Genomic DNA, 11,720 nt, shown 5'->3' with positions numbered 1-11,720 from the left:
AGCACTTTGGGAGGCTGAGGCGGGTGGATCACGAGGTCAAGAGATCGAAATCATCCTGGCCAAAATGGTGAAACCCCATTGCTATTAAAAATACAAAAATTAGGTGGCGTGCACCTATAATAGCTGCTTGGGAGGCTGAGGCAGGAGAATCGCTTGAACCCGGGAGGTGGAGGTTGCAGTAAGCCGAGATTGCATGATTTTACTGCAGCCTGGGCAACAGAGCCAGACTCCATCTCAAAAAAATAAAAAAAAAAAATAAATAATAAATTTTTGTTGTTTTAAGTCACTGCCTTTTGGAGCCATTTGTTCTGCAGGGAAAGAACTGAAATCACTACCTTTCCACTATACTAATAAAGGGTTTCCACCACAGTAGTACATAATGCAGACTCCTGCTGCTGGCTTGTGGATGGAAAAGGTCTGAAACTGTCTTTCCACCAGGCCATGCAAGGATCACTGGCAAAAGCCGCTGCTAATGAGAGTGTATCATCTCTCTTAGGTGTGAACCACAGGCAGGAACAGATGTGCCATCGAAATTTTTCCAACTGAGTTGCCGTTTTCCAGTATGCATATTTTTCTGTGCCACAAATCCAAAAGACATTTTGGTAACAATTAAACAGCCTATAAGAGGACATTCAGCACTTTGGGAGGCTGAGGCAGGCAGATCACTTGAGGTGAGGAGTTCGAGACCAACCTGGCCAATATGAAGAAACCCTGTTTCTACTAAAAATACAATAATTAGCCAGGCATGGTCACGGTCGCCTGTAGTCCCAGCTACTTGGGAGCCTGAGGCAGGAGAATCACTTGAACCTGGTAAGTGGAGGTTGCAGTGAACCGAGATTATGCCACTGCACTCCAGCCTGGGCGAGAGTGAGACTCTGAAAAAAAAAAAAAAGACGACGACACTCAGACTTACAACTGGCTTTTGCTTTATTGTGTAATTTACACAGGACAACCCTGAACTCCACACTTGGTTTTTCTCTTCTGCCTTCATTATTCTTTCAGTATCTATGTTGACAGAGATCGTTTCTCCCAACAGCATATGTGGTTTGATCCTCAACCAAGACGCATAGGCCCTACAAGATCCCAGCCCTCCAACACGAACACCTGGGCCCTCCCATTTGACTGCAGCCTTGCCTGTTTGTACTGGGGCTCTGCCCTGGTCCTGTCACCCCTGAGGCGTCCGTACGGCAGGAATGCCAAACAGGATCCATGTGATTTACTCTGAGTAAATATAAGAGGCTGCTAGCAGCCCCCAGCTGAGGATTGAGAGGCAGGCTGTGTCTGGGTTTCATTTCAGAGAACGCTGTGATGCATTAGCAACGTCTGCTATGGAAACACCCATTAGAAGTACCTGGAAGGAGGGTTTTGGGGAACGGACTCAGAAAGGAACAAGGTGTGTCTGTTCCATTCTTGCCTTAGGTGGCTGTTCTGCTGCCCAGGCTGCACTGTCTCAGTGGCTAGGTGGCTGAGGAGGAAGTCTGAAGGCCACAGAGTCGCAAGTGACTTCCCTGGGGCCTGCGGGGGACAGCATAGGCCCGAAGCTAGAGGAAGCTTGGAAGGGTGCCCACGCTGGGTCCTGCGGGGCTCTGCACACTGCAGGCCACCATGGCGCTAGCTCCTTATCCTCTGGAGTCTGTCTCATCCAGGAGAAGACAGCTGGCTGGCCTCACAGCGTTAGATGCAACTCAGGGGTGAAAACATTTTTACATGGCACGGACACACAATGGGCTTTACCTCTGGATAAACTTAGAAACTTTCCATCCAAACGAAAAGGGTGTATCTTCTGTACGTTGCCAAGAAGCCTCAACTGAGTACAAGGACAATCTTACTTTAATCAAGTTCCAGAATGAGGGCACACAGCTTCGAAAAGCAGTCTGTAGCAGAAGATGCAAGGGTGTGTGTAAAGCCATGTTTCTAGAATATACCAAAGGAAACACACCCAACCCCAGGGTGGTCTTTTGCGAATCCTCGATGCTGCTCTATACCGGGACAGGTGGCTACTTCGTCCAGCTGACTTTGGGAATATCATAATGCTCCGTGAGTGTGTCCAGGTGTCTGTTGAAGTCCTGGGAAGGTGGAGTAGAAGGCTGGTGTCAGCGCAGACCCAAGTTGGGTGCTGGGGGAAATGGCACTGCCAAGCCCCACCTCTCCCACATCCTCTCTCTCCTGAGCCTCGTCGTCTCAAACTCACCCTGCCAGGTTTTACAGACTCCTGAACCCTGGGCTCCCCTTTGAAGAACCCTGGGGAAGTGTCACTTCTGTTAGGTAAACTTCCCTTCTCGTCAACATGCCAATGGCTCCCTCTGCCAGGCTGTTAGCCTCTGGGCCCAGCTGGGACCCTGAATGGCTCAGTCTCCCCGACTGGACACGGCAACTCACCTCCACTCTCTGCTTGTGGGTTTTGGATGCTTTCTTTAGGATCCTTTCCATTTGCTGGAGACAAAAAAGACACGGAGGTGAGTTTACAGGCTCAACACAGCCCCGGCCGACATGGGATGGAAGATGGAGCCCCAGCCAGCCTGGCTCCCACGTTTAGAACAGCTGGAGGTTTCAGGCTGTGTGTCTTGTCCCCCTCCCTCAACTCCAACCAGGCTGGTCCAACAGGGAACCCGGGTCAGTTGCCAGCTTCGTGAGTGGCAGGAAATGAACCAGCAATGCCTGAGCGTGTACCCATGAGCAGCCTCTGCTGGGAGCTGTTGGCATGATTCCTGCATCCCGAGGTGGCTGTTAGCACTGCCAGTTTGGAGGAGAACAAAGTCCTAGAGCGGGTTTGAGGAATGATGAGAAAGAGAGAGGTAAAGGGCCCGACACAGAGCAGGTACTCAAGTGACACTTCCCATCCTGATGTTAGGGCTACAAGACTAGGATCACCGTCCCTAGGGTTATTCTCAAATATGCCTCCTGCACCATGACCTGCTCTGATCCTCACTTCAAACACTCAATGACAGCTGCAAACGTCAGTATTTTGTAGCAGCTTGGAGTGTGGGCTGGGCGCAGTGGCTCATGCCTGTAATCCCAGCACTTTGGGAGGCTAAGGAAGGAGGACCGCTTGAGCTTAGGAGTTTAAGACTAGCCTGGGCAACATAAGGAGACCCCAACTCTACAAAAAATCAGCTGATTGTGGTGGTACGCGCCTATGGCCCCAGCTACTCGAAAGGCTGGGGTGAGAGGATTGCTTGACCCAGGAGGTTGAGGCTGCAGTGAGCTATGATCACACCAATGCACTCCAGCCTGGGCGACAGAGTGAGAGAGACCCTGTCCAAAAAAAAAAAAGAGTTGGGAGTGTGGGATATAAAGCCAGACAGATCTGAGGCCACACCTGGCTCTAGGCTTCTGGCTGGGTGCCTGTGGCCCACTCTCTGGTGGCCCCTATGAACCGTGCTGCCTATGATTCATCCCTCGTGCAGTCCCTGTGCCACGCTGACTCTGACCTGGCCGTGGACTCAGTTAACTCAAAGGAACGCAGTACCAGTTCTGGGTCCATGCATAAGACCTGGCAGCGTTAGCTTTGTGCCCTTGGAAGCCAGTTGCTGTGTAGGAAGTCTGATGGCCCTGCTGGAAAGAAAGGACCTGGAGGATGAGATGACATGAAGGAAGAGGCCACGAAACAAGCACTGACAGGTGGGGCATAGCAGCTCACGTCTGTAATGCCAGCACTTTGGGAGGCCGAGGCGGGAGGATCACTTGAGGTCAGGAGTTCTAGACCATCCTGGCCAACATGGTGAAACCCCGTCTCTACTAAAATACAAAAATTAGCTGGGTTTGGTGGTGCGTCCCTGTAGTCCTGGCTACTTGGGAGGCTGAGTCAGGAGAATAGCTTGAACCTGGGATGTGGAGGTTGCAGTGAGCTGAGATAGTGCCATTGCACTCTAGCCTGGAGCCTGGGCGACAGAACGAGACTCTTTCTCAAAAAAAAAAAAAAAAAAAAAAAAGCACTGAGGCACCAGCTATATGGCGGCAAAGCCATCTTAGATGCTCCAGCCCAGATGCACCTTCAGAGACTCCAGGCCCAGCTGCCATCTGACTGCACCAGACTCCAAGTGAGGTCAGACCCTGCTGAGCCCAGTCAACCCAGAGCATCATGAGGTATTATTGGTAAGGGCCACCTGGCTGCTCCTCTCTGTCCCCCGTCTTCTCCTTCATTCCCTCCTCACCTCCTTCTGTGTCCACTCAGCCCTCACCTGGCTGATTCTCCCTCTAAGGCAAGCACCCTGCTCATCTCTGTCCCTCTACCTGCTGCTGCGAGCCCAGCCGAAGCCTGTGTCTCCTCGTGAGAAGCCACACTGACTTGTCCAGCTGCCACACAATGCCAGGCACCTGGCTGGACTCTGCCCACAGGCGTGACATCCAGCTAGTATTTTAGTTTTTGCAGATACAGGGTATCGCTATGTTGCCCAGGCTAGTCTCGAACTCCTGGGCTCAAGTGACCGTCCCACATCGGCCTCCCAAAATGTTGGGATTACAGGCATGAGCCACCGCGCCTGGCTGACTCCACTTGGATTTCTACTGGGGCACTGCATTTACCTTCTTTAAAACTATAGCTTTGGTTTCCCCTCCCTCGACTCCCACTCCAGAAAACGTGCTTTATCTGCAATCCTTCCCACCCCAGTCAACAGCACCTTCATTCATCAAACTGCCCAGCCCAAAGTCTTGGTCATCCTTGACTCTTCTTTCTTTCCCAGCTTACGGGTTACCCAGGTTAGCCCAACGGCTAACACTGAATTCATCCTTGAAAACCTATTCCAAACCTGTTACCTTCCACTGACTCCATCACGACTGCTCTACTCTGAACTCCCATTATTAGTCTCTTGATAGCTGCATCAGTCTCTCATTCTGGCTCCAGCAATAAAATCTCAGCCCTGCCTCTGACTACAGCCTCAGGGTTAGAAGCGACAGAAATGCATTCACTTGGTCAGGCATGGTGGCTCACGCCTGCAATCCCAGCACTTTGGGAGGCCGAGGCCGGCGAATCACTTGAGGTCAGGAGAGCGAGACCAGCCTGGCCAACATGGTGAAGCTCCATCTCTACTAAAAATACAAAAATTAGCTGGGCATGGTGGCGGGCACCTGTAGTCCCAGCTACTTAGGAGGCTAAGGCAGGAGAATCGCTTGAACTCAGGAGGCAGAGACTGCAGTGAGCCGAGATCACACCTCTGTACTCCAGCCTGGGCAACAGAGCAAGGCTTTGTTTCAAAAAATTTAAAAAAGCCCGGGCATGGTGGCTCACGCCTGTAATCCCAGCACTTTGGGAGGCCGAGGCAGGCGGATCACCTGAGGTCAGGGGTTCAAAAACAGCCTGGCTAACATGGTGAAACCCTGTCTCTACTAAAAACACAAAAAAATTAGCCGGGCGTGGTGGCAGGCGCCTGTAATCCCAGCTGAGGCAGGAAAGCTTGAACCCAGGAGGCAGAGGTTTCAGTGAGCCGAGATCAAGCCACTGCATTCCAGCCTGGGTGACAGAGCCAGACTCAGTCTCGCTGAGATGGAGTCTCACTCTGTTGCCAGCCTGGAGTGCAGTGACGTGATCTCAGCTCACTGCAACCTCTGCCTCTCAGGTACTGGTTCAAGCAATTCTTCTGCCTCAGCCTCCTCCCAAGTAGCTGGGATTACAGGCGTGTGCCACCACATCCGGCTAATTTTTGTATTTTCAGTAGAGACAGGGTTTCACCATGTTGGCCAGGCTGGTCTTGAACTCCTGACTTCGTGATTCGCCCACCTGACTTGTTAAATCCTTACCACAACCCTGTGAGGTAGACTTTACTGCTACTTTAACTAAACGGTAACTGGCTTGCCCAGAGTTACACCACTAATTCGTGGTAGAGGCAGAGTCAAACTCAGGTCTGTCTGGCCAGAGGTAGTGCACCCATGTGTTTTCTGTATGCCTGAATTAGACCTGGGATTAAGGAGTTAATTGTCCCAGTGTCCCCAATGTCCATTTTCCCCAGTGTCACCGTACAGAATCACCTAGACCAGGGTTAGGGTTTCTCAGCCTCAGTGCTACTGATATTTGGAGCCAGATCATTCTTTGCTTCAGCGGGTTATCCTGTGTATTACAGGGTGTGAAGGATCATCCCTGGCCTCTAGCCACTGTTGCCAGTAGTCCCCACCCCAACTCAGTTGAGAACCAAAAATGTCTCCAGACATTGCCACATGTGCTTAGCGGTGGGGGTTTGTGGGGTGGAGACTACTCCCAGTTGAGAATCACTGACCTGCACTGATTATTCTGTCTCCCTAGCATAATGGACCCAGTTTATCTATCTTACTATGAACTCTTCTGTTCTCCACTGCACACATTGTGTTTAATATCAAGAAGCAATCATTTATTGGAGCCTTAAATACAATACAAACAAAGTCGTCATGGCCATGGCCATTCAACATCAACAGCTGAGACTGGGTGCGGTGGCTCACGCCCGTAATCCCAGCACTTTGGGAGGCTGAGGCGGGCGGATCACTTGAGATCATAAGTTCGAGATCAGCCTGGCCAACATGGTGAAACCGCGACTCTACTAAAAATACCAAAATTAGCCGAGTGTGGTGGTGGGCGCCTGCAATCCCAGCTACTCGGGAGGCTGAGGCAGGAGAATTGCTTGAACCCGGGAGGCAGAGGCTGCAGTGCTCTGACTCCACCAAAAATAAATAAATAAAAAAATATAAACAACATGTTTGAATCTGCCCAAGTTGTCTTGGAAACAAACTTTGTGGTGACTTCGAGCGGTGAGCATGGCCATTTAATATCAAGAGCTGGCATCCACTGAGCATTTACGCACTGCCTTTTACTTTCACGACTTCCTCCCGAATTCCCAACCCTCTTAGAATAAATTACTACCCTGACTCCTACAGAGAAGTAAACTGAGGCACGGAAATAAGAAAGTCACTGGCCTAGTGTCGCAGGGCAAATGAGCCACAGCACTGGAATCCAAACTCGGGTCTCCAGCTCTGGTCTCCTTTCAACGCCAGTTCTAGCTCTCCCCTCTGCTGCCCACTAGGGCCAGCGGGGTCTCCTCATCCTTGGCGCTCCCCCGGCAGAGGGCGACTCTTCTCTCACTCACGCACAGCATCATCTTCTCGTAATTAAGGTCTCCTCTGACCGCTCCCCTGCTCTCCCAGCGCCCCAGCCCTGACCCCAATTTCGAGTCTCCCGGCGCCGGGTGTCCCCGCCCTCCTCGCCGCCTTCTGCTTTTGCTCACCCGCTTCTCCTGCATTTTCTCGAAGGCCGCCTGGGCCGGGGTCCGCTTGTCCAGGCCGCGCCGCTTCTCCTCCTCGTTCTTTTTGCTCGTTCCCATTGCTTCCAGGAGTTTCGCTTTGTCTTTGTCCTTCTTTTTCTTCTTCCTGGAAAAAGACACGAGGAGGGGGCGGGTCAGAGGGTCAGGACCAGGGGTCCAGATAAAAGGTCTAAGGGGAGTGAAGACGGAATCCCGCGGGCCCTCGGGCCTCACCGCTTGGTCACTCCCAGCTCTGCGACGCCTTTCAGCTTCAGGGGTCCCTTTTGGACCTGCTCGTAGGCCTCCATAACACTCTCCGGTGGTTCGGCAGATATACTGCCACACTTCCTGTTTGCAAACACTATTTCCTCCTGAATGCCCGCCTCACTTCTCTTTGATTGGCTGAGCTACAAGGTGAGCATGCGCTCTTAGTTCTGGAGCTGGGCCACACTTCCGGATAGTGGGCGGGACAGAGAGCCAAGGGAGGGAGTGCCCTTCGCATCCTGTCTGCTGCCACACTTCCGTAATTGGCGCCCACTTCCGGTCTTCAGTTCTTCGGACAGGGTGATGGAAACCCATCCCCTTTTTGAGGGTTTTGCACATGTTTGGGTGACCTATTCTCTTTCCTTGATTTTTTTTTTTTCTTTTTTAGAGACATGGTCTTGGTCTGTTGCCTAGGCTGGAGTGGAGTGGCGCGATCGTAGCTTACTGCAGCCTTGAACTCCTGGGCTCAAGAGATCCTCCCACCTCAGCCTCCTCAGTAGCTGGTACTACAGACGGGCGCCACTGAGCGCGGCTAATATTTTCATTTAATTTTTTTTTTGTCGAGATGGGATCTCGCTATGTTGTCCAGGCTGGGCTCGAACTTCTGGGTTCAAGCGATCCTCCGGCTTCAGCCTTCCACACAGGCCTGAGCCACGAGCGCCGCCCCCGTTCTCTTTTATTGCCATATTCTGAGCGTTCAATGGATAGCTGGGCCTAATTTTGTAAACCTAATCAGTATCCATTAATTTTTCAGTTTTAGGTAAATGACAATATTATGTGACAAGTTTGGTGGTGCGTTAAAACAATTAAAAATCTATTTTATGCCAGGCACAGTGGCTCACACTTGTAGTCTCAGCACTTTGTGAGGCCGAGGTGGGCGGATCACGAGGTCAGGAGATCGAGACCATTCTGGCTAACAGCGTGAAACCCCGTCTCTATTAAAAATACAAAAAATTGGCTGGGTGTGGTGGCATGCACCTGTAGTCCCAGCTACTTGGGAGGCTGAGGCAGGAGAATCGCTTGAACCCGGGAGGCGGAGGTTGCAGTGAGCTGAAATCACACCACTGCACTCCAGCCTGGCCAATAGACTCCATCTCAAAAACAAAACAACAACAAAACAAACACAAATGTATATATATTTAAATCAGCACTTTGGGAGACCAAGGTGGGCTGTTCACATGAGGTCAGGAGTTTGAGACCAGCTTGGCCAACATGGCGAAATCCTGTCTCTACTAAAAAAACAAAAACAAACAAAAACCCAAAATTAGCTAGGCATGGTAACATGGGCCTGTAGTTCCAGCTACTTGGTAGGCTGAGGCAGGAGAATCACTTGAACCCAGGAGGCAGAGGTTGCAGTGAGCCAGAATCTCACCACTGCACTCCAGCCTGGTCAACAAAGACTCCATTTCAGAAAACAAAAAACAAAACAAACGAAAAAACCCACAAAACAACAAATCAATAGAGAATAGGGTATTGCTGTGTTGTCCAGGTTGGTCTCAAACTCCTGTCCTCAAGCAGTCCTCCTGAAGCACTAGAATTACAGGTGTGAGCCACCACCCCTGGCCCTTTCTTTCTTTTCATCCTTTCAGCATTGTGCAGTTTTCTTACATAGGATGTGTACATGCCTATATCTTTTTGTTTGTTTGTTTGTTTTTTGAGACAGAGTCTCGCTCTGTTGCCCAGGCTGGAATGCAGTGGCACGATTTCGGCTCACTGCAACTTCCACCTCCCAGGTTCAAGAGATTCTCCTGCTTCAGCCTCCTGAGTAGTTGGGATTACAGGCGCCCACCACCATGCCCCGCTAATTTTTGTATTTTTAGTAGAGACGGGGTTTTGCCATGTTATCCAGGCTGGTTTCGAACTGCTGACCTCAGGTGATCCCCCTGCCTCAGCCTCCTAAAGTGCTGGGATTACAGGCGTGAGCCGCCGCTCCCGACCCTTGCATATATCTTTTTAATGTCAGCAGAGGACTATGGGAATTTTTGGTTTCTTCTCTATTTCCCTCTGTATCAAAAACCTAGTTAAAAAAAAAAACAAAACTGTTATGAGAAAAATTTAAAAAGACTGTGCCTACCAAGTGTCTGTGAAGATGTGTTGAAACTGGAACTCAAACGTGCTGCTGTTGTGAATGTTAAAAGGCATAAACAGTTTAGAAATCAGTCTGACAGTTCTTTAAAAGATTAAGTATTCACTTATACTATGACAAAAGAATTAGATTCCTAGGTTTTAACCCAAATGAAATGAAAATATAGACCTATATACACTTGTGTACATGAATGTTCACTGAAGATTTATTTGTAATAGCCAACAAATTAGAAACAGCCCTAATACTGCCCTAGATAAATGAACACAATCCATGCCCACAAATCTTGGCTGACTTTTGCAACCAATGGAATTGCTAGGTCCAAGGTTATGCACATTTGCACGTTTTATTTCTCATAGATTTTGTCCAAATTGTGCCAGGGTAGTGTTTTGGTTTTGTTTTGTTTTGTTTTTGTTTGTTTGTTTTGTTTTAACTGGGGGCGGGGAGGGGGAAGAGGCGAACGAGGTGGAGAAGAAAGAAGCAAACGTCCCCAAATCTACCGAATACAAGAAAAAGGAGGGCACAGGGGCTGCCTTTCTCAGTCCTACCTGCAGAGGGCAGCAATCCACTGCCTAATTCTCCGTCCACAACTGGAAACGACTGTGCAGAGGGGCTTCTGGTACCAGCGGATGGGGGCTGCCAGCACTTTTGTGTCAAAAGAAAGGCGATCTTTTGGCCGGGCGCGGTGGCTCACACCTCCTATCCCAGCACTTTGGGAGGCTGAGGCGGGCGGATCACGAGGTCAGGAGATCGAGACCATCCTGGCCAACACGGTGAAATTCTGTCTCAACTAAAAATTTAAAAATTAGCTGGGCGTGGTGGGGCGAGCCTGTAGTCCCAGCTACTCAGGAGGCTGAGGCGGAGTGTCACTTGAACCCGGGAGGCGGAGGTTGCAGTGAGTGGAGATTGTGCCTCTGCACTCCGGCCTGGCGACAGAGTAAGATTCCGTCTCAAAAAAAAAAGAAAAAAGAAAAGAAAAGAAAGAAAGAAAGAAAAAGAAAAGAAATTAGCCGGATGTGGTGGGGCACACTTGTGGTCTCAGCTCCTCAGGAGGCTAAGGCAGGAGGATCACTTGAGCCTGGGTGTGGGTGTTCGAGGCTGCAGTGATCTAGGATCCTGATTGATGCACTCTAGCTTGGGCAATTAGAGCAAGACCCTATCTCAAAAAAAAAGGAAAATAAAATGATTATGTTGAGTCTTGAATACAAATTAAAAAAACAACTACAAAGAAAGAAAAAGAAATAGTAATGTGCCAATGTTAAATTCCTAGCAGTGCTAAATGTGCTGTGGTTATGTAAGATGTTAACATTAGAGCCAGGCTCAGTGGCTCACACCTGTAATCCCAGCACTTTGGGAGGCCGAGGCAGGTGGATCATCTGAAGTCAGGAGTTCGAGACTAGCCTGGCCAACATGGTAAAACTGCGTCTCTACTGAAAATGCAGAAATTAGCTGGGTGTGGTGGTGCACACCTGTAGCCCCAGCTACTGGGGAGGCTGAGGCAGGAGAATCGCTTGAACCCAGGAGGCAGAGGTTACAGTGAGCTGAGATTTTGCCATTTGCCATTTCACTCCAGCGTGGGTGACACAGTGAGACTCCATCTCCAAAGACAAACAAACAAACAAACAAACCAAACAACAACAAAAAAACCATTGGAAAGCAGGTCTGTATGGGAGGGTTATGGGATTATGGGAGCTGTCTGTATCATCCTTGCAATTTAATTTAATTTAATTTAATTTAATTTAATTTAATTTATTGAGACAGAGACTCACTCTGTCACCCAGGCTGGAGTGCAGTGGCGCAATCTTGGCTCACTGCAACCTCCACCTTCCAGGTTCAAGCAATTCTCCTGCCTCAGCCTCTCCAGTAGCTGGGATTACAGGTGTGTGCCACCACACACGACTAATTTTTTTTTTTTTGAGATGGAGTCTTGCTCTGTCATCCAGGCTGGAGTGCAGTGGCCTGATCTCGACTCACTACAACCTCTGCTTCCCAGGTTCAAGCGATTCTCCTGCCTCAGCCTCCTGAGTAGCTGGGACTACAGGCAGATGCCACCACGCCTGGCTAATTGTTTGTATTTTTAGTAGAAACAGAGTTTCTCCATGTTGACCAGGCTGGTCTCGAACTCCTGACCTCAAGCGATCTGCCCACCTTCGCCTCCCAAAGTGCCTGGA

General features: G+C 49.9%; 1 protein-coding gene across 3 annotated transcripts; it reads right to left on the bottom strand.

Annotated features, from left to right (window-relative positions):
• Positions 1-913: 913 nt before the first annotated feature.
• On the bottom strand, positions 914-7,546 carry FAM32A (family with sequence similarity 32, member A). 3 transcript variants are annotated; one of them, XR_001006152.1, is made up of 5 exons: positions 7,437-7,546; positions 7,188-7,329; positions 3,432-3,555; positions 2,380-2,433; positions 914-2,066 (listed from the first exon to the last, which is right to left on the bottom strand). XR_001006152.1 is itself a non-coding variant. In XM_011980601.1 (4 exons), the coding sequence occupies exons 1-4, from the start codon at positions 7,508-7,510 to the stop codon at positions 1,998-2,000; spliced, it is 339 nt and encodes a 112-aa protein (XP_011835991.1). In that variant the 5' UTR covers positions 7,511-7,546; the 3' UTR covers positions 914-1,997. The 3 variants fall into 3 exon arrangements, 2 of the variants coding, with proteins under 2 accessions (XP_011835991.1, XP_011835992.1); XM_011980601.1 differs by lacking the exon at positions 3,432-3,555; XM_011980602.1 differs by lacking the exons at positions 2,380-2,433; positions 3,432-3,555.
• Between the last annotated feature and the right edge of the window lie 4,174 nt (positions 7,547-11,720).

The sequence above is a fragment of the Mandrillus leucophaeus genome, unplaced genomic scaffold (assembly GCF_000951045.1).
Source record: "Mandrillus leucophaeus isolate KB7577 unplaced genomic scaffold, Mleu.le_1.0 Scaffold215, whole genome shotgun sequence".
Classification (NCBI taxonomy): Eukaryota; Metazoa; Chordata; class Mammalia; order Primates; family Cercopithecidae; genus Mandrillus; species Mandrillus leucophaeus.
This window is presented reverse-complemented; position numbering and strand designations above follow the sequence as displayed.

What these genes read in the sequence shown, in the direction of transcription:
- FAM32A (XM_011980601.1), bottom strand. Translation starts at nt 7,510, where the DNA reads ATGGAGGCCTACGAGCAGGTCCAAAAGGGACCCCTGAAGCTGAAAGGC. An exon ending in AGAAAATGCAGGAGAAGCGG is followed by an intron (nt 2,434 to 7,187) that starts GTGAGCAAAAGC and finishes TTTTGTCTCCAG; the next exon opens with CAAATGGAAAGGATCCTAAA. An exon ending in CCCACAAGCAGAGAGTGGAG is followed by an intron (nt 2,067 to 2,379) that starts GTGAGTTGCCGT and finishes CCACCTTCCCAG; the next exon opens with GACTTCAACAGACACCTGGA.